The sequence below is a fragment of the Lontra canadensis genome, unplaced genomic scaffold (genome assembly GCF_010015895.1).
Source record: "Lontra canadensis isolate GAN:19392208 unplaced genomic scaffold, GSC_riverotter_1.0 scaffold54, whole genome shotgun sequence".
NCBI classification, from domain to species: domain Eukaryota; kingdom Metazoa; phylum Chordata; class Mammalia; order Carnivora; family Mustelidae; genus Lontra; species Lontra canadensis.
In genome coordinates, this window is record NW_022631048.1 from 10,039,530 (window position 1) to 10,062,317 (window position 22,788).

Genomic DNA, 22,788 nt, shown 5'->3' on the forward strand with positions numbered 1-22,788 from the left:
ATGTGAGGTCCGACATAAGACCCAAAGGATTCACGGGATGTAGCCTGGGGGGGGAAAAAGGACCGTGGTAGGGAGTGGAGCACTGTTTGGAGGGTGAGGCTGGGGGAACAGGAGCAACCCAAAGCGGGGATCAGGCTGAGGAGGTCAAGTGCAAGTAACAGAACTGGGGACATGTCCTGTCAAAGCACAGGGATTTCACTTTCTCAAAAGTGATGGGTTTTAATCAGTGGAAGGATATGAAGCGATTCACACTTTAGGGAAAGTACCCAGGCTGTGGTGTGGACACAGAAATTCATGTGCTGAATTCTCGATGTTCGGAAATGAAAACAGAGGGGTGCCTGGGGCGGCGGGGGGCTCAGTTGGTTAATCATCCGACTCTTGATTTCAGCTCAGGTCATGATCTCAGGGTCATGAGATTGAGCCCCATGTCAAGCACTGTCCTGATCGTAGAGCCTGCTTCTCTCTCTCTCCCTCTGCCCCTCCCCGTCCTCTCTCTCAAAATAAAGTAAGATAAAATAAAATAAAATGAAATGAAATAAAATATAAAATAAAAATGAAAATAGGCATCTCTGGAGACAACTATGCTTTGTTTCACTAGAAATAAAACCTCTATGATTCATGGGTTTTCCCATTCTGTCTCAGAGTGTAGAGGTTAGATTCAATTGCAAGAACTGTTCTCAACACAGGTTCTCTGATGGAATCATAACTATTTTTCCATCCCTCAGTCCTCCTTGGGCAGTTTTAAAATGAACACGGTAATCGCAAATGATTTTGAGACAGAGGCAGTCTTTAAATCAATGTTTGAAAAGCCCAATACAGGTAACATCGAAGTATTTGAGGCCACTGATGACTTTTTACCATTATGGCGCTTTCAATTCCATAAATGTATATATTTACATGTTCTTTCAATATTTCTTAAAATAAAATGAGTAGTCAAGTTTTGGGCTTCAGTTTAGAAATAAATGTGTCGTTGCAAAAATGCAACTTTATATATATGGGAAAAGGCATTAGGCACATGGAATCGAGGTCCCTAATCGCTGACCTGGGTTATTGCTGGGGTCCCTTCATATCTTTTCAGTGTAAAACACTGTGAAATCAGGTCAGCAGCTTTTTCCACTGTTGTTTCTTCTGGATCGAGTTTTGGTGGTAGCATCTTATCCCAAGGAACAACTTCATAGGCTCTGTGAAATTATTAAATAAGGATATTTTACGAAAAGTGCGTATTCAAATGGTATGAGTGTCATAAACCGTTTGGCAGGTGGAATTCGAAGGCGTCCCTGCGACTCCTGCCCCCTGGTGTACATACCGTGTATAACCACCTTCCCTCCAGTGTGGGCAGAGCAAAGGAGTATGACAAGGTATCACGGCTGTGATACTCTGTATGCCAACTTTATATGTCCAAGGGGTGGTGTCTATATAATTAAGGTCCCTAATCAGTTGAATTTGAGTTCATCAAAAGGTGGATTCTCCTAAGGAGGTCTGACGCAAAGAGGTGAGCCTTAAAAAGAGACAAAGGCACAGTAGACACTCTGCAGCTGTCCTTCAAGAAACACCTCATGAGGGGCACCTCGGTGGCTCAGTCGGTTAAGCATCTGACTCTTGATCTTGGCTCAGGTAGTGATCCAGGGGACCTGGTGATGAAGTTCAGAATATAAGGGAGGTTCGGTGGGGTGAGGTCTGGAGCTGATGGCCAAGAAAGAATTCTTGAGATGTCTTTGGTGCAAAATGGTGGTTTATTAAAGCACGGGGACAGGACCTGTGGGCAGGAAGAGCTGCTGCCCCGGGTTGTGAGGAGTGAGTGGTCCATTGCATGCTTGCAGGTTGGGAGGGGTTTAGGGATAGTGTAACACTCTAAGGAATTTTGGAAGTAAGGTTTCCAGGACCTTGAGGGGCTAGCTATGGTTGGGAAAAGGTCATTTATTACTGTCTAATAAAACCTTAATTATGAGACTCTTCAGATATATATTGGTGGGCCTTATGCTTGGGGATGATTGCCCACATGTGTCTTGGAGGGTTTAGAGATAAAGGAAGTTTCCAAAGGAATTTTTATATGTTAAAGTAGACTTACAGGATCCTAGCTGGGGTGGGGGTGGAGGGCAGTCAGGCTAGGATTGCCTTTTGCCCTTGGCAAAGTGTTAAAGTGGAGGCAGTTGAGTCCGTAGAGGAAGGTCACTCTGCCTGCTTCAAGGACTTGAAGTCAGTGGGCTCTGGATAGTAAGGAAATTTAATAACTGTTCTTCTGCCTCTGTTTCCCACATCAGGGGGGTTGAGCCCCAGGTTGGGCTCCGAGCTCAGCGGGGAGTTTGCTTCTGCCTCTCCCTCTGACCTTCCCCCTGTTCATGTTCTCTCTCAAACAAATAAGTAAAATCTTAAAAAAGAAAGCAAGAAAGAAAGAAAGAAAGAGAGGGAGTGATGAAGGGAGGGAGGGAGGGAGGGAGGGAGGGAGGGAGGGAAGGAGGGAGGGAGGGATGAAGGAAGGAAGGAGGAAAGAAAGGAAAGAAAGAAAAGGAAAGAAAAAGAAACACCTCCTGAGCCCAGCATCTGGAATGAACTGAATTCTGCCAAGAATCTGATCGATCCCAGAGGTCAAGGACCCAGCCCCAGGTGACACTCTGATTCCAGCCTGAGAAACTCTGAGTATTGAACCCAGGTGGGGCACACCTGGACTTCTGACTGCAGTCATGTGGCTTAAAGTTGGTAAAGTGTGGTCATCAGTCACATGGCAATGGAAAACCAATGCACTGAATTATATGCATCTTACAGTAGTTTGCACACAAAAATGCATTTGACCTTCACAGCAAGGCAGAAAGACCATTCATTAACTTACAAATAAACAAACTCTGGCTTAGAAAATGAAATTTGTTTGCTTAAGGTCACTCAGCTACTGATGGTCCAAGTCAGGATGCAGAAGTGGATTCTCCGCCCCTGAAGAGTGAGTCCCATTCCCACTGCTCCACAGCAGGGACCCTGATTATCAAAGTCTGGAGCGTGGTACTCGGAGTCCAGCCATCTTGGATTTCAAGTTTTGAAAGTTCTGTTGTTTTGGACACACACACACACACATGACAGCTGCTGCTAAACAGACTCTAGTTTGATCCTGAAGGAAAATCAAAGAGCCCTCATTCCGGTGGTGGCATCCCGGTGCCCAGCATCCTGCCCGTACCCTTTTTTTAAATGTAAAAGAAGTTTATTTCTCTTTTTAAATACTGCTCAAAGCACTGCAGCTTGATAAATAGTGTAAATTAGTATAGCCTTTTTTTTATGAATGCTAAAAAGATGCAGCCTGTTCTAACGGGATAAATATTTTCACCCCATCACTTGGAGTTAGTGAAGGCTCACACATAAGCAACACTCTTCCTAAGGAAAACAAGAAGCTGTTGCCAACACACCAACCAAGAGAACTGTGTAAAATGATTGTCGCTATACTTCTGCTGTTGTTTTACAATGGGGAGATAGGGCACACGATTTGGGTACAAACTTGACATCCAGACTTGTAATGCCCGTGGTTTACATGGATGTTCCGTCCAAGGGACACAGCAGGGCACCATAACCCTAATAATGCATTTTGCTGAGTAGTTATCTTTTCTTCCGAAATATGGGGTAGAATGAAAATAATCCCTCATTAAAAATTGACAGTTTACAGAAAAAAGCTGTATGATTTTTGCCTTAGAATCTCCAAGTATATGTTGAAATGGAATTTCCTTCTCCCCTCATCTCAGCCACAAAATGGGCAAGAAGTACAATTCTTTAAAATGCCTTAATTTTCAGGGCACCTGGTGACTCAGTCCATTAAGCATGTGCCTTCGGCTGAGGTCATGATCTCAGAGTCCTGAGATGGAGCTCCTGTGTTGGGATCCCTGCTCAGTGGGGAGTCTGCTTCTCCCTCTCCCTCTGCCCCTCCCCACCACTCCTGCTCTCTCGCTCTCTCAAATAAATAAATAAAATCTTTTCAAAAGTGCCTAATTTTCAACTTCCTGCAAACTAAGTACAGATGATTGAACCCAAAGCTTACCCAATGGCAGGATATTTCATAGAACATTTCTTATACACAAAACAGCATAAGAGAAAGGGCTAGTAAGTGACGTTTTCATTCACGAATTGGCATTATTTGGGTCAACAAGTTTCCAGATGCTGATTTCTCCTGCTAAGGAGACTTGCAGAGAAAGAGAGAGTGAGAGAGAGAGAGAAAGCATGACTTCTGATTGTAATCACACCTGTCACATATATTCTGTATATTTTTATAAACCTTCTGGGAAAATACCTATTCATAAGTGAATCTCATGGAATCTGTTTGTGATGGGTGTGCCATCAATGTGACAGGAAACCATGAAGCCCAAATGTGAGGCACATCTGCTGGGTTCGGCCCCGGGGAGGGAAGGAGTTTGGGGGGAATCAAGTGCTTTGTGGTACCCACACACATTGTCCATCCCTTGTGCTCATGGCAGCCACCCCCCTGCCCCCACTTCTCCACTCTGTGTTGATCTGCCGACTTCAGAGTTCATTGGACAGCTGCAATCATCTCTTCTCGGGGCTTACCATCCTTAACCCTTTGCACAGTTTCACTCCCTCCTCCCTGAACACCCTTAACGTGTGTGCCAATTCACACGTGTCACTAAGGCATGATTCCTACCCTTATTTCTCTGGCTCAGACTGCTCTTCCAAACCCCAGACCCATACACCCCATCACCTGCTTGACATAGTCACTTGGATGTCTGATGAACATCTTTATATTTGTATTCAGCAGGTCGAAAATGGACTTCTGATGTTTCCCTCCAAACCCACTCCCCTGCTGTCCCTGTGTCAAAGAAATGGCAACTCAGACCACCTGGCTTTTAGTTCAAACCCTTGGATTGTTCTTGACTCTTATTTCCTTGACACTCATTACCTCCAACCTGGAAATTGTGTTGACTCTACTTTCAAAATATATCCAGAAGCCAACTGTGGCCGATAGCTTCCTGCCAACCTCCAGCAAACTGTCCTTGCCTCACCTCTACAGATTCCCAGAGTACCCTCCCAGCTATAGCCTCCCCCTTCTGCCTCATCTGGTTGGCTGGGAGCCCAGAGGCCACCATGTTGCTTTCTACAAGTTTGATCTTACCACTTCTCTGCTAAACCTTCACTTCCCTCAGTGAAAACGCCCTGGTGTTTACAGTTGCCTAAAGTGCCCCTGGACATCTGGTTCTGGGCAGTCTCTGCTTTTTCCCATCTTCTCTTCCTAATTCCCCTCCTGTACTCTGTTCTAGACACTCCAGCTCCTTGTTCATCCCCGACCCTATGCACACTGCTAACACAGGTCTTCCTCCTGACTCTGTATTCCCTCTGCCTGGAAAATGGTCACTCCAGAATTCCGCAAGTCACTCCCATTTGTTTTCTGAACTTCTCTCAAATCCCATCACTGGAGGAGCCCCCTCGCCCCCGACCTCCTTCACTACTGATGCCTCCCACCCTTATAGGGGGCACTCTGATGCTCTCATCCCATTCCACTTTTTCTCTTTAATGCTTCCACAGACTCATCACCTTCTAAAATATGAGCTATTCACATGTTATGTTTGTGCTTATCCTCCATCTCCATTTCGAATGACAGCACTTTGAGAACAGAGATCTTTGTCTCCCTTATTCCCAGATGAACTCATAGCCCAGGGCACAGACACGCAGCAAGGGCTGAATATGGTTTTTGACTGAGTAAATGAACTCCTTCAGGCTTTCTCTGCATTGGTTTTCTGCGATGCTATATACTCCTATCTCCTCCTCTCTCTGACCATTTCCTTTGTGCTTTGGTCTTATTCTTCTAACAGACATAGATTTTCTTTAAGACCCTCCCTTGACCTCTTTATTTTAGCCATCAGTGTGAGTGAGTAAATATCTGCATTTGATGTTCTCTGAACGACTCACTGAAGCTAGGGCACTGTGGACACAGAGAGGACATGTCATGAAAGATGTCATAGAAATACTTTTTAAAATTTTTTTAGTTTTTACTATTTTTTAAAAGTTTTATTTATGTGGAGGTGAAGGGGCAGAGGGAGAAAAGGGAGAAGGAGAGGGAGAATCCCAAGCAGACTCCCCACTAAGTGCAGAGCTGCACTTGGGGCTCCATCTCAGGACTCTGAGATCGTGACCTGAGCCGAAATAAAGAGTTGGCTGCTTAGCCGACCCAGCCACCCAGGCGCCCCTAGAAGTACATTTATAAATCAAAGTTCTACTGGGAAAAATGCTTACTTTTGAGTTGAGGACTTGTAAAATGAGTCCTTTGAACTGTATTTCCTGTCTGGTTGTAAAAGCGGTTCCCCATCCTCCTAGAAGGGGCAAATAATGCGTTAAAGGAGATCAGATAGACATGGGAAGTGCTCACACTTTCTATGCACACGGTTTCTTGTTCCTCTGTCCCTACTTTTCTCCTGTCCTAGCACCCTGTGGGTGGGCCAGGTTTAATGCTCCCCTACTTTGCCCAATTGCTTTGGATATATACATTCCCTATATAACCTCCCAGGAATTAAGTTAAAATCGACAAATTGTGTATTCAAGTTAATGGAAAATCAATTCTTTAGGAGAAAGGTCTTGAATTTTAAATGTTAGCAAATGATGTTTTCAGCACCATGCAATTCAAACATCTTAAAATGTCTTGTTTGTCTTACCGTCTGATGGTAGGACATTAGGTCTACAATGTTTCCTGCTTCCTACCTTTCATCTCATTTAATTAAAATGACTTATATTTATAACCATTGTCATTACTATCTTTAAAGAGTATCTGTTTAAATTTTCCACAATACCTTATCAGTGGTTCTTTGCCTGCTTTTCCTTCATGTATTCTATTCATTTTTGTTTTTAACCCTGTATTCCTGGTTCCATTCTCTTTGGCTGACGTTCTAGTTTCCAATATTCTTTCAAAGACATGAACCTCTGCTAGCTCAGTTGTTAACTAACTCATCCTCACCCTTCAGTACTGTTCTGGATGGATTTAGAATTCTAGTTTAATGCTTATGTTTATGTCATAGCCTAAGTGTATTTCATTGACTTCGGGCCTGTTGTCATTGCTTTGGAAGGACACTGATAAGGATGGTCGGCTGGAACTCCATGTTCCCCCACTCCCATCCTCTGCTAATATTTAGGATATTTGTCTTGGTTTTCCTTCAAAGAAAATTTGTTTAGGAGAAGATCTACTTTTTTCATCTGGCTCAAGACATGCTATGCTTCTTCAATCTGAGAATGCATAACTTTCACCAATTTAGACAAGTCTCCATTTTTCTCTTTATTGTCAGTGGATTCAATTTATTCTCTTATGAGGTTCCCATAGACAAATACTAGACTTTCTTGCTCTGCCCACCAAGTGTCCTAACATTTGCATCTCTTCATCCCTAACATCCATTCTCACCCCATGCACTTTCCAGTTCACCACACTTCCTTCTTCCTGTTTCTAGTCTCTGTTGAAACCTGGTTGTTACATATTTTTTTAATTTCACCAAGGCTACCTCTAGTGAAATCATTGTCATGGTTCTGTTAGCAGGATGAGTGATATATATATATATATATATATAAATAATTTAGAAGTGGTTTTATATATTTATGTATATGTATATATATATAATTTATATTATATATATACATATATACATATATATGTATATATATATAATTTTTATTATATATATATACATATATATAATTTAGAAGTGGTTTTAATTTTTGTATTGGTAAATGATTTTGACATTTTAGTAATTTTGCTGTGGAAAATGAAATCCTGCCTTGTGAGAAAGAGAAAACTCCTCCAGACCACTCCCTGGCATCTTTACTTATCAGAGCAGGTCAGCCAGGGGAAGTCCTAACCCTTCCATGTGGCTCCTGGTTCAGTCATGATACTGATAAGAGAGGGTTTAGTTGTGTGTCTGCCAAGCTCTGCCTCGGTGATTTTGGGATTTTTCTGGTTTTGTACAAGATACTTTTGCCTCCAAATGCAGTTGTAAACTGCTCTTGCTATGAGTTTGGCAGGAGACAGAATGGCAGGAAGGGGGAGGCAGGCGGGTGTGGGGCACTGCATTAGCATCTCCAAATTTCAACATCCTGCTTCAAGCGTCTGCATTGAAACCTTGGTAAATTCCCTCATTGATCGTCACCAAAAGTACAACTGGCAAGTTGTACCATCAGACAGTTCCCACCTCCATGCTAGAAAACCCAAAGGCACCATCTCCTTCCACCCAGATGACCCGCTGCCCTGGGTTTCTGTCTTCAGCCACTACAGAGCTTGTACTGGCAAATCCCATCCCAACTTCCATCGTTCCAAAAGCACCAGCCTCAAGCCTGTGATGAGGAAGCTGGTTCTGAAGCACAGTGTGTCCATCCCACAGCTATAGGATCTGCTCCTTCTCTTACCACAATACAGTCTCCAGGGAGTTGTTCTTGAACATGGTCTAAAGCTGTGTAATAATTCCTACGCAGGGATTTGGGGGAAGCTGATTCCTGTGCTCTTTCAACCCACTGGTGATGATCCCTAGGCTGGAGGAGGCGCCCTTCCATACTCTCACATCAGAGAAGAGAGGCAAGTTCCTTCCATCTTGAACTGCCATGATTCCTCTAATGCAGCTACCTTGCTCTGCGCCCGTCTGCTCCGAGTTTTCTACCACTTGCTCTCTGGAAGACACTGCTATGGTGTTTCATCAGATTCTCCTACAAGCTGCTCAGGGACCTCATTTAGGTCTCCTAGCAAAGTCACAGCAGGCCTTACATTATTCCCCAATTCTGCACAGATATCAGTCATATGATCTCACTCATAGGTGGAATTGAAGAAACAAACAAGCGAGGGGGGGGCAGAGAAAAGAGAGAGAGACAAACCAAGAAAGAGACTCTTAACCATAGTGAACACACTGATGGTCACCAGTGGGATGAACTGTACTGAAGGGTGTTTGAAAGGTAAAGACATATTTTCACTCCTGGGATAAACCTCACTTGATCATAACATATTGTCCTTCTTATAAATGACTGGTTTTGGTTTACTAACACTTTGCAATAATTTTTGTGTCTCTGTAAATGGAGAACGTAATTTCCTCTTTTTTTTTTTTAAAGTTTTGTGTCTGGTTCAGGAATATTAGGTTAAGTTGGACTTCTAAAACTACTCAGAAAATGTTCCTTCTTCTATTTTCTGAAATAACTTATATTAGATTGATGTGATTTCTTCCAAAAATGTTTGACAAAATTCAGCAGTGAAATCAACTGATCCTACAATTTTCAGTGTGGGAAGACTTTTGATCAGAAAAATTAAATTTCTTTAATAAATAGAGGGCATTCATGTATCCTATTTCATTAGTATCAATTTTAGGATGTCATATTTTTAAAGGAATTTGTTCATGTAATTTAAGATGCTAAATGAACTGGCCTACTATAGTTTATAGTATTTTCTTTTTTGCTTTTAGGATCAGCAGAAATAAACTCTTTAATTTTCTCTGTTGGTAATATGTGTTATCTCTTTCTTGATTATACTAATAAAATATCTATCACTTTCATTGATCTTTTTAAAGAAACAACTTTTGGCTCGAAGTTTTCTCTCCTGTATCTTTCCTTTTTTCATTGATTTTTACTCTTATCTTTTTAGTCCTTTTTCTTTAACCATTCTGGTAGTTTCTTAATCATTAATCTTTAATTTTCAGAACTTCCTGGTTTCCTAAAATAAGCATAAAAGGCTAATTTTTTTCTTTTTAGCAGAATTTTAGCTGCATTATACAAGATTTATTAGGTAATAATTTTATCATTGTTCAGTTTAAAACATTTTCTAATTTTTCTTATGATTTCTTCTTTGACCTAAAGATTATTTAGAAGTATGATTTTTAATGTGAAAGTGTTTTATATTTTTCTAAACATCTCATGGTTATTTATTTTTAACTTAACTCTGTGGCAGTTTAAGAACAAAAGTAGAATTATTTCAATACATTTAAGTATATGAAGACTTGTTTTATGCTCCAGCATATCATTATGGTGAATATCATATACACCTGATACGTTTTGTGTTCATTTACTTTCAGCCTATTTGCATCTTCAATGTGTAACTCTTGTAAATCCACATATAGTTACGTCTTGCTTTTTTATCCATTCTGATAACCTCTGCCTTTCCATTCAAATGTTTAGTATATTAAGATTTAATGTAACAATTGATATATTAGGATTATATGTAGCATTTTATTATAGTTGTCTGTCTGTCCTTATGTTTCTGCTCCTCTTTTCTGCCTTCTTTAGATTATTTAAATGAGAGGGGATTTTTAGAATACAAATCGTGTCATTAATAGGCTCCTTAACAATAACTAGTTATGGCACATTTCAGTGTTGTTTCAGAGGTTTCGTTAATGTCTTTAACTTTCCACAGTTGACTTGGAGTTAACATTGTACCACTTCACATAAAATGTGCAGACACTACAACCACATGTCCCTGTCATTCCTTACTTTACAGCTGTCACATGGGCTATATCTACATTCATAATATGCTTCAGAGAACAATGTTAGATGTTTGTTTTAAACAGTTATATGTACTTTAAAGAAGTTAAAAGGAAAAAATAATCTTAAATACCCAAGATTTCTTATAGTGAATTTCCACTGGCTATCTACTGCCTTTGTTTTTCTTGTCTTGCAAATTTCTTTACATAGCCTTTTAATATGTTCAATATAATCAGGCCCCCAGTTATATCCACGTCCTAGTCCCTGGAAATTGCATTTGTTAGCTTATATGGAAAAGGGTAATTCAGGTTGCCAATGGATTTAAAGTGCTAATCAAGTGACTTTAAAATAAGAAAACCATCCTAGACACTCACATGGGCACAATGTAATCCTAGGGTCTCTAAAAGTAGAAGGTCAAAGCAGAAGAGTAGGTCAGAGTGATTCCGTCTGATGAGGGAAGAACTCAACCTACTGTCTCTGGCTCTGAGGATGAAGACAAAGCCCGGGAGCCAGAGGTTGAAGATGCCAAGGACATAGATTCTATGTGACAGACTCTAGAAGAAATGCAACCTTGCTAGCACCTTGATTTCAGCTCAGCGAGACCCATTTCTGACTCCGACCTCCAGAAGTCTAAGATGATAAATTTGTATTGTCTAAGTCACTAAATTTATGCTAATTTCTTCTTCAGTAGAAGGCCAACCCAGCCTTCGTCTTTGAAAGTTCGAGTTTCTAGGTGTAATATTCTGGTGTGACGCATTTTTTTCTATCAGACCGTAAATATTTCGCTCCATTGCTCCACTGTCTTCTTGTCTGATGAGAGGCCTGCGAGGTTTCAACTTACTTTTCTCTTGCTACTTTCCAAATTTTCTTAGTATCTTTTGTACCTGAATATCTGATGCATGGGCTTTTTGAAAAATGTTTATTCTGTTTGGAATTCAATAAGCCTCTTGAAAACTGTAAGGGTATATCTTGCATCAAATTTGGGGATGTTTCAGTAACTATTTCTTCAAATATTATTTTCTGTTACATTTTACTTCCCCTTTTATTCTTGGACTACAATTAGTGTATTTAACTTTTTCATACTGTTCCATGGGTCCCTGAGACTCTGTTCAATTATTTTTAGTTCCTTTTTTTTCACCCTCTCCAAGTTCTACTTTTAAATCCTTCATACTTTCCTTGTCATATCCTTTATGCTAAGTAATCCCATATCATTTCTATTTTAAGATTTTGAAATTTTAGTTTTAAAATTTCTCTTTGGCTCTGTTTTTGCATTCTATTTCTTTGATGAAAGTTCCTCTCTTATGATTATAAGTATATTCTCCATTATGGCACTAAGCACAGTTATAATAGCTATATTAAAATCTCTGTATGATAATTCTAGCCTCTAGCATGTTCCCATGTGAGCTTATCCCATTTTCCATGTTTTTTGGTATGTTGAGTAATTTTGGATTTTATGTTGGACATTGTACCTTTAATGTTGAGGAGGCCCTGGATTCTGCATTATTCCTGAATGTGTTTTGGATAATAGTCAGATCTTAGATCAGTACCTTGTTAGCCTTTGATAGAACTGATCAGAATCTGTTTTGAGCAAGGAGAGTCCAGACATCAGCCAAACACTTGGGCTAAGTTCATATGCGGAACTCTGGCTCACTCCCTGACTGTCTCCCCTCTTGGATTCTTTTCTTTAATTCTTGGTGCATGCTCCATTCTTTCATCTCTTTAGGTCAGAAAGACAGAGATTTCTTTTTTTTTTCTTAATTTATTTTCAGCATAACAGTATTCATTGTTTTTGTACCACACCCAGTGCTCCATGCAGTCCGTGCCCTCTCTAATACCCACCACTTGGTTCCCCCAACCTCCCACAGAGATTTCTATTGAAATTTTAACTACTCCAGTTGCCTGAACATAGCCAAACTTCAGGCCACAAGGGGAAAATCACCCTGAGTTCATCCTCTAAGTTTTAACTCTGAAATTTACCTGATTTTGTTCAATCACCGGAGGTCTTGACCCAGTGGATTTGTGTTTCATCAGAGTCTGGGGTTGTTACTGGTGGGAGGGTTAGTCTTTTAGGAGCTTACTCCACCACAGAGGAAACAAAAATATTTAATGATTTCTTTAAAGATAAATGCTTGATTTTTAAAGAATTTGCTTTGTTTCCTTTTCATATCTGCCTGTTCTTTTCCTTAAGTCCTGTTCTTTCCTTAGAAATTCAGTTTCATGAAAGTTAATGTATATACAGATGGCTCTATTATCTGAGGGTCCTTGGGTAAGATGTCCCCCTTCTGTCGGTCTGCTGACACCTTCTCACAAGAGACCTTTTTCACATGCAGAGTATGATTTTGACTGTGGTTTCTTCTAGGGATAGCTTTTTTCTGTGGGATGCTACATGTCAATGCCACTTCGTGGAAATGTTGCCATGGAGCATTGCTTATTTTTTCTGGGTACAAAGCTTTTCTTCTTCTTCTTCTTCTTCTTCTCCTTCTTCTTCTTCTTCTTCTTCTTCTTCTTCTTCTTCTCCTTCTCCTTCTCCTTCTCCTCCTCCTCCTCCTCCTCCTTCTCCCTTTCCCCTCCCCCTCCTCCTTCTCCTTCTTTTTAATTTTAGGATATGGTATTCCCACACTACATGTGTCCTAATAAATTGTGATCCATGTATCCCCATGGTACAGAACAAAGTTTCTGTTTCTTCGTGGATGATATATGGTATTTTTCAATTTATTTTCTGGATCAGATAGCCAACTTCCCACCTGTGTGTAAAGATTTGTTCAAATTCTTGCTCATTGCTGAGATAGCCCTTTGTGGTACCTGAATTTATACAGAAAACTCAATTCCAAATATCCATCATGAGATCTGAGACTCCCAGACTCCCATTCCTATATAGGTGTTAAAATCCTAGCCTGTGTACTCTTTGGTTTCAGCAAAACCAGCTTCACTCCCCATTTCTACAGTAAAAAAAAAGCCCATTTTTATTTGGACCCATGACCTTAGATTAAACATAATTCTTTCACAATTCCTTTGCAGCTAGTGCAATATTGAGTTCTGCCAACATCATTTAAAGTGACGTGTGCATTTTCTGGAAAAAGTCCTTAGAAAGAGGAGGATTGTCCCTCTCTGATTTTGCTTCTATCCTTCTAACCTGATGTCCAAAAGAATGAATCTAGGAGAGTATTATATACTAAAACTACAAGATAGTCCAGAATCTGTGGATTATATAAAAGAGAATTAAACCTCTATAGTGTTCCCATCACAGCATATTGGGGTCTCTGTTACCCAAAGCTTCCCCCATGAAAAATGTAATTTCAGTGGCACAATCATTTTTAGAACTAAATTTTCTCTTCGTTTCTGGAAACTACAACTTCTCTCTTCTCTTGTTTTTCAGCTCAGCTAAGTATTGGTTTTAAAATATGTGTAGCACTTTGATACATCTGTAGCATCTCAATATATCTGAGGTGATAGGGAGGATTTGTGGGAAAAAAAAAAAAAAAAACAACCCTCATTCTCTGACAATTCTGAAAGGAAGCTTCCTAATCCTGAATTCTAGAATTGCGACATTTACATACAAGAAAAGGTATAGATTTTTACTGTACAATTTAATCAATCACTTTGACTTAAATGAGAAACTCATATAACCAATTTCAGTCGAAATGCAGAATATTTTTGTCATCTCCCCAAATGCTTCATTTCTGCTCTCAGTTGATCTTCACTCCCCGTTGGCAGCCATGACTCCATGTTCTATTACTAACACTTAGCTTTGCCTGCTCCTGGCTTCATGTGATTGGAATCGGAATTATGTATTTTTTCAAAACTGGCTTTTTTTTTTTTGGCTTATTAGTATTGCCTTTTTAAAAAAAAGATTTATTTTATTTATTGGGAGGGGAGAGACAGAGGGAAAAGGACAGAGAAAATCTCCAGTGGACGGCCCACTCAGTGCAAATCCTATTGCCGGGCTTGATCTCATGACCCTGAGATCATGACCTGAGCTGAAACCAAGAGTCGGATGCTTAACTGACTGAGCTACTCAGGTGCCCCTTAATATCAGCTTTTAATATTGGTGAGATTCTCTCACGTTCTGGTTTACACCTTTTTATTGAATACTTTCCATTCTATGATCTGTTAATCCATTTTATTTTCTATGGATTTTTTGTATACATATCAATTGAGCTGCTACAAGTGTTCCTATACAAGTCTCTTTGTGGACACACACTTTGATTTTATCGGGTAAATACTTAAAGATGGAATTACCGGGTCATGGTGTAGGCATGTCCCTTTATAAGGTATGCCAAAGGTTTGAGAAATCCATTTGCTTTCTGTCCTCACCAACGTACGGTGTTGTCAAGCATCTTTTTCTTTTCTTTGAAAAAAACATTTCAAATTATACACATATTAAAAAAAAATTATTTGCCTCTCTTTTTACATCATACTAAGCTCCTTGATGGTTTCCAAATATCGTAATTTTAGTCTTTCTGGTGGGTACTCAGAAGTATTCCATTTTGGTTATCATTTGTACTTCCTTCACAACTAAAAATGAACACCTTTTCATGTGCCTATTGGACATTTATATGTCTTCTTTCGTGAAACATTTATTTCAGTCTTGAGGCATTTAAAAAATATTTTTGCTATCAAGTCGCGGGAGTTCTTACCCCACAGATCTTGACAGATGCTGCAGGCACTTTCTTCCTGTCTGTGGCTCATACTTTTACCTTAACAGTGGTCCAAAGAACAAAGGACTTTAGTGTTGACAGAATGAATTTTTTTTTCTAGACATAATGATTTTGACGTCCTCTGTAAGAAACTCTGCCCACCAACTGCAGATATTTTATCTTGCATTTTGTTGTAGAACCTTCTTTGTGCTAGCTTTTCCACTTAGGCCAATGGCCAGCACAAAGTAATTTCTGTGACGGTATGAGAAAGGGATACAGGGCTCCCTCCCACATGCATGTCCAGCTGTTCAGAGACTGTTTGTTGAAAACACTGCATGTAAACCAGTGAACCGTCTTGTTACTTTTGTGTAAAAACTGTCTATTTCTGGACTCTCAATTCTGTTCAGTTGATTTCTCTGTTATTACACCAAAACAACACTGTCTTAGTGCGGCATTGCTGTGGGTCTTCAAATCAGGTAGAATCACTTCCCTATCACATTACTTTTTTCAAGATGTAAATTAATGTAAATTTCAGAGACAAAAGCAACTTTGTATTAAAAAGGCACAGAATTATGGTAGGGAAAGCACTGCAACTATTTGGAGCTTAATTTGAATATTGATATCTTAAAAAATACTGAGTTTTTCACTCCATGAGAATAACGTTATGAATGAATTTATTTAGATCTTTTATTTGTCTCAGCATTTTGAGATAGTTTTCAGTGCATATCTTTGAACATCTTTTATTAAATTTTTCCCTAACATTATAGTTTTTAAAAATGTTATTATAGGGGCTCCTGGGTGGCTCAGTGGGTTAAAGCCTCTGCCTTCAGCTCAGGTCATGATCCCAGCTGGGATCGAGCACTGCATCCAGCTATCTGCTCAACAGGGAGCCTCTCTTCCCCCTCTCTCGCCTGCCTCTCTGCCTGTGATCTCTGTCTGTCAAATAAATAAATAAAATCTTTTTAAAAATGTTATTATAGTGGTATTTTTATAATCTTATTTTCCAATTTCTAGACACTGGAAAAAATTATTTCTTTTGTATTTTGGCCTTCAATCATTGACTGAGATGATTTATATATATATATATATTTGGACGGTGGACCTACACCTGTGAAAAACCTGAGGCTAAAGGAAATAATGAAAAAGACTGAATGGCCATATATATATATATATATATATATATATATATGTACATATATATTAATGTTAATACAATAAATCACAGGCATTGATTTCTGAATGGTAAGCCAATTTTGCAATCCTGAGATGATCTCTATTTCATCATGATGTATTATCTATTTAATACATTGCCAAATTTAACTTAGTAAAATTTTCTAAGGATTGTTTTGTTTGTTTGTAGAAATATTAGACTGTAAATTTTTGTTGTAATATAGTTTACACTTTGGTGACAGAGCTCTATTTTCCTCAATGGATTATTTGGATATGATGATATGATTTCTCCCTTAAACATTTGATCTTATTCCTTAGTAAAACTACCTCCACCTAGTGTTTTCTCTGTAAAAAGTGTTATGATAATCCGCAAAAGTATTTTCACAGACATAGGTCCACTGAGGTTTTCTCCTTGTGTCAGTTTTGGAAAGTTATGTTTTTACACCATTTGTTCATTTTACCTACATTGTCAACCTCACTGGCATAAAGTTGTTTATAATACCACTCTTTAACAGAAAACACATTGTACGGAGTTGTAGCGTACTTGCAATGAGTGTCATCCACTAACACATACAGTCCGAGGAGGTTGTACAGTCGCGTACAACCAAGAAACGACCGTAACAGAGTCAGAGCATTGACCTTTTGCTGAAAGTTTCCTCATGCCCCTTTGCCATCCACGTCTTCCTCTCCTCCCAGACCAGGGCAACAGGTGATCCATTTTTTGTCCGTTTTATTGGTTTGCGTTTTCAGAATTTCATCTACATAGAATCCATGGCACGTCATGTTTTGTTTCCGACTGTGTTCGTGCAGTATAATAATTTGGGAAGTTTGTTCGTCTTGTCGCAGGGATCGTCGCTGCGGTCAGTCTAACTGCTGACCACTATTCCATTGTACGGATCGGCTGCCATCGGTTCACTCTTTCACATGCACATAAACATTTAGTTGGTTTCCATTTTTAGACTGTCACGAATAAAGCTGCTTTCAACATGTTTATGTCCAAGTTTTCGCATGGACATGTATTTAAATTTGTCTCGGGTAAATATCTAGCCGTGGAGTGGCCGTCTACAGCCGGCACAGGTGTAGGTCCACCGTCCAAACAGTGTTCAAGAGTTTCCAAACTCGTTGTACCATTTCGCATCCCCGGCAAGAGGGTGTTAGAATCCCACTGCTCTGTACCCTTGTCGCACTTGGAATTTTCAGTTGTTTTAATTTTAGATAGGGTTTTCCCTGAATCTCCAGGCTGGTTGGAGAAGTAATAACCCAGCAACAAGTCTTCCGACCCAGGAACCTAGTTTATTTTTCTTTTATTTAGGTCTTTGTTAATTTATTTCACTCAGTAATGTACCAAAGTTTTCAGTTAAAAAAAATTCATGGTTTTAAATCAAATCTTGTGTGGTTTTTGGTACTATTGTCAATGGAATGTTTTAACCTTTCATTTTCCAGTTGTTTGCTTCTGATATGTAACATTACAATTGATTTTTATACAATAACAATAAGCCTTTGCCTCTGATAAATTCGATTATGTCTAACACTTGGTTTGAAGATTTCTGAGGACTTTTTACAAATATGATCATGTCAGGGGCACCTAGGTGGCACAGTCGATTAAGCATCTGACTCTTGATTTAGGCTCGGGTCGTCATGAGATCAAGCCCCGCATCAGGCTCCATGCTGACCACGGAGTCTGCTTGGGATCTTCTCTCCCTCCCCCTCGCCCCTCCTGCTCATGCTCTCTCTTTCTCTCTTTCAAGTAAATACATCTTTAAAAAAAACAAAGCCCTAAATATCATGTCATCTCTACATGAGTTGGAATTACTTCTTCCTTTCCAATATTTATGATTTCTATTTCTTTTTCTTGCCTTTCTGCAATAGCTGTCCTCTCCACTAAATGGAAAATGACAGTGGTAATAGCAGGCACGTTTGTCTTTTTCCTGATATTAAGGGAAAGACATTCAGTCTTTTTCATTATTTCCTTTAGCCTCAGGTTTTTCACAGATGCCCTATATCAGATTGAGGACGTTCCCTTCTAAGTCTCATTTGCTGAGAGTTTTGGTCTAAATGACCATTGATTTTTTTTTTCCCTTTTGTTAATAATACTCTTGGTTATTTCTGATTCTTTGCTTCTCTGTAGCTATTTTATAAAGAACTTGTCAAATTCCACATAAATACAGCTAAGATATTGATTTGGATTGCACTGAAACTACAAAACAACTTAGGGCTTCCCATCTTACACTTCTTTTTCTATTTAACATTATTTTCTTGCAGTCAGCATATAGTTGGGTATGGAATTTTTTTCTCTAACATAAAAATTGCTGACTTTCAATTTCCTTATATTAAATTGTATTCAACATAACATCTGACATAACTTGGTTTAAATATAGGTTTATTTATTGTTTATTTCTTCTGTTCTTTTTCTTTTTGTGTTACTTTCTTTTGTATTATTTGAGGGTTTTTTTTTTCTTTTTTAAATTTCATTTTGTCTCCCCCATTAGCTTATTTCCTATGATTGATTGATTGATTGATTGATTGGCTTCTGTTATTACTGTCACTGTAAGACATATATCTTTAATTCTCGGGTTTAAAGTATAATATTATACCACTTCATGAATAGTGTAAAAAATTATAATAGCATATGTCTATTTTCATCCTGACCTCCCTTGTGCTATTGTTGCACAATTCAGCTCTTGCATGTGCTGTGCCCCCAAAATACATTGCTACTATTGTTGGCTTAAACATTCAATGATATTTTTAAAAATTTCAAAATGAAGAACAGTGTTTTCTATTTACCCACATATTTACCATTTCTCTTGACCTCAACTTCATCCCATTGTATAAACTCAAATTTCCACGTATACCACATTTTTTTGTCTGAAGAACCTCCTTCAGGTCTGTTGGCAGTATGTCCCTCAGCTTTATTTTCCTGAAAATGTCTACTCTGCCTTTCTTTTGGACATTTATTAGTGATGCTTTTTTTTTTTTTTAAGATTCATTTATTTATTTTAGAGAGAGAGCACAAGTAGGAGAGGGGCGGAGGGAAAGGGAGAGGGAGCGAGAGAATCTCGGGCAGGCTCCTGCTAAGCATGGGGCACAGTGTGGGGTCCATTTCATGACCTGAGATCATGATCTGATTCAAAACCAAGAAGAGTAGGATGCTTAACTGCCTGAGCCACCCAGGTGCCCCACTAGTTAATGTACTCTTAATTAATGTTTTCTGATATTTAAAATACGTGTCTCCATATTCTTCCAGTACACACAGATTCTGACAAAAGCCTAGTGTCATTCTTATATGTGTTCCTCTGTATATAATGTATTTTTTCCTCTAGCTGTTTTAAGATGTTCTTTTTATCATTGTTTTCCATAATTTATGTGCATAGTTTCCTTTATCTTTATACAGCTGGGCACTTGTTGATTTTCCTACATCTGTAGATTTATAATCATTTAGGAACAACACTGGCCATGGTTTGCCCATTTTTCCCACTTTCTTTTTTTCTGGGACTCCAATTACAGGTATATTAAACAGCTCAATATCATCCTAGAGCTAACTGATATTTTATTTATTTGTTTTCTATTTATTTCATTTTGGATGGTTCTTGTTATGTTTTCAATTTCACTCGTCTTTTATCCTACAGTATCTGGTCTGCTCTTAAAACTATACCCATTTACGTGCCATTTTAGTTACTGTGTCTTTCATGTCTCAACGTCCTCTTGAGTCTTGTTTACATCACACATTTTCCCCCTCTCCATGGTTGTGGTTTCCTCTACCATCTGAACATATGGAACGTATTTGTAATAGCTGTTTGCACATCCTTGTCTGCTTGTTTCTTTGTATCTACCACTTCCAGGTCCGGTAATAATGATTTGTTGTTCCTCCTGACTCTGGGTGGTATTTTCCTACTTCTTGGCATAAAAGTCACTTTTCTTGGAATACCTATTTTGGATCTTAGGTTATTACTTGCTAAAACTTGTTTTACTCTTAAATAGTGTTAGATTTTGTTCCAGCACAAAGTTAAGTAATTAAAATCAGGGGGTGTTTGAGGGGCTTCTTTTCACCTATTCAAACAAGCCCATAGGAACCATTAGAGTAGGGTTGATTAAGCCTGATTACGATAATGATATCCTTCTAAACAGTCTGCCTGACATCCTGTGTTCTACAAGTGGGGACCTGGACCATGCCCTGCCCCATTAAAGCCTCGGAGGACAGTCATGCTTGTGCAATCCTCTAGAGAACATCTTCTTCCACTTCAGCAGTTTCCGTTTGTCATTGTACAGATCAGTGCTCACAGACGCACACACTCTCTTCTCCAGCTCTCCGGAGCACTGGCTCCGCAACTCCCTCCTTTCTGGAACCCCAGTCTGCAAACTCCAGGTGCCTTGGGCGCTCCGAACTCCAATCCCTCTCTTCCCAACTCAAGGAGGCATGGCCTTTGCTTCCACGACTGGCTCAGAAACTGCCTCCAGGCAGTAAGTGGGTGAAATGTAGGGTTCTCATGGTTATTTTCCCTCCTTTAGACATTCTAGTCCTTCACTACATTTTGTCCAGTGTCTGGAAACCATCATTTCTCTTATTTTGTCCAATTTTCTATATGTTCAAGGCAGAAAAGTGGGTGGAACAGCTGGTACTCCGTGTCTTTTGCTTCCTTAATGTCTATTTTTTTTTAAATTTCATTTTGTACTTTCTTTTGCTTTACATTGCTGTCTGTTGTCTAGCTTCGGAGAGGGACTTTCATCCACCAGGAAGGGTGTCACCAGCATCCAGAATGTTGCCTGTGACCTTACATTGCACACAATGGTCTCCCATGGCAAAGAATTGATCCAGCTGAATCCAGCTGAAAATGTCAGTGGTGCAAGGCTCACAAACCCTGGTCAAACCGACTAATTCCAGCCTGCCCATTGCTTTTCTTTTTTTCCCTTGGGGGATTCCACATACATATACATTGTTTCTTTTTTGCCTTTCTTCATCTCAACCAGTTTCACTCAGGTATTTTTAACTGATTCTCCATCTCCTTTTCTTCTGCTGGGTGTTTTCTTGCCTTTCCTCAATGCCCCTTCTTTAAAATTTTTAAAGATTTATTTGTATTAGAGAGAGAGAGAAGGTGAGCAAGTGTGCAAGCGGGGGGCTGGGGGAACAGAGTGCAGAGCCAGATGCGGGGCTCGATCTCACAACCCCAAGTTCATGACCCGAGCTGAAACGGAAGTCAGACGCTTAATTGACTGAGGCATCCAGGTACCCCTGTTCCTCCTTAAATTTTTATTTGAATCTCTTTTCCCTTGGGCACAGTGTAATTCTTAATTTCTGAACGAAATTTCCATTTCTTTCACTTTTTTCACTGTCAATTTTATTTGGATTTATTTTCTTAAATTTCTGTGTGAAGGCAGCTTTTCACATCCTCAAATGATTGTTTGAAACATGTAATTCAGCTTGGAATATTATAGTACAGTTTTCTTCTGTTTTATAGTTGATCTGGTGTTTTGTATTCTTATTAAAGTATTTGGCTCTTCTTTTGATTCTTATTTTCATTAACATATTTTGATTCTTGTTTTCTGTTTTGTTACCATTTCTTGGAACAGATTTATCCAGTTCTCTTCCATTCATTTGAGGGATTTGGTGTGGTTTGCGCTATTTTTAGTTCAATGCTGCCCCCTTCTGTCAGTGTAGCAAAGTGCAGCACTTTCTCTAATAAGTTGTTTTCCTGTGGCAGGTAATTGTTACCAGAAGGGTTGTGCAACTTCCGCTCAACTCATTCTTTTTGTCTTTTAGAATATTAGTTTTTCCTCTTTCCCTCATTCTTTTTTCTTTTTATCACCCATCTCCAAACAGTGACTCTTTCTTTTCTTTGTCAGAGAGCGAGAGAGGGCACAAGCAGGGGGAGCAGCAGGCAGACGCAGAAGCAGGCTCCCTACTGAGCAGGGAGCCTGCCTGATAAGGGACTCCACCCTAGGATTCTGGGATCACGACTTGAGCCAAAGGCAGACGCTTAACCGACAGAGCCACCCAGGCATCCCCGACTCTTTCTTTCAAACTTCTCTAACATGATCAGTGCCGCTGAAAAACTGCCACTTCAAATCATGTGTGCTTTTCAATTCCTTCTCTGCAGACTCACAGTCTGCTTTATCTTCTGTCAGTGGTCGCTAGATGAATCCCAGGGTGGCTTCTCTCTACCATGCCTTTTTTTTTTTTTCAAGATTGTCCTCATTTACCAATTAATTAATTAATTAAGGGCTCAAAGTATGACTTGTTAGGGTTTTTTGTTTTCTTTCTCTTCTTTTAACTTGCAGTAATTTGAAGTTTAGTATTTCTCTTCTAAATATGTTGAAAGTTTTTGTATGCTATCGTTTGTCCTATTCTGCTTTTGAGGCCATGTGGGGGAGCACAGTTTTATGGAGCTGCCATTACATTTGGCTCCTTAACTGCTACATTTGTTTGTTCTTTTGAACAGCATTGGCAGAAATTCATCAATTTTTTTCAATAAACTAACTTCTGACTCTGGTGATTTTTAAAATCATTTGTTTTCCATTTCCTTATTATTTTACCTTTATTATTTTCTTCCTCCAGATTAAAAAAATTGATTAT

The 22,788-nt window shown here is 39.3% G+C and overlaps 1 protein-coding gene and 1 pseudogene across 1 annotated transcript in view; both read right to left on the reverse strand.

The window, feature by feature from the left end:
- Positions 1-22,788, reverse strand: part of SPATA48 (spermatogenesis associated 48) — a 63,156-nt gene that overhangs the window by 23,492 nt on the left and 16,876 nt on the right. Inside the window, exons 3-4 of the mRNA XM_032874930.1 lie at positions 6,217-6,293; positions 1,043-1,181 (exon numbers count right to left, since the gene is read on the reverse strand). Coding sequence (XP_032730821.1) covers positions 1,043-1,181; positions 6,217-6,293 — 216 coding nt within the window. The remainder of the gene's footprint in view (positions 1-1,042; positions 1,182-6,216; positions 6,294-22,788) is intronic.
- Positions 7,817-8,749, reverse strand: LOC116877877 (annotated as a pseudogene).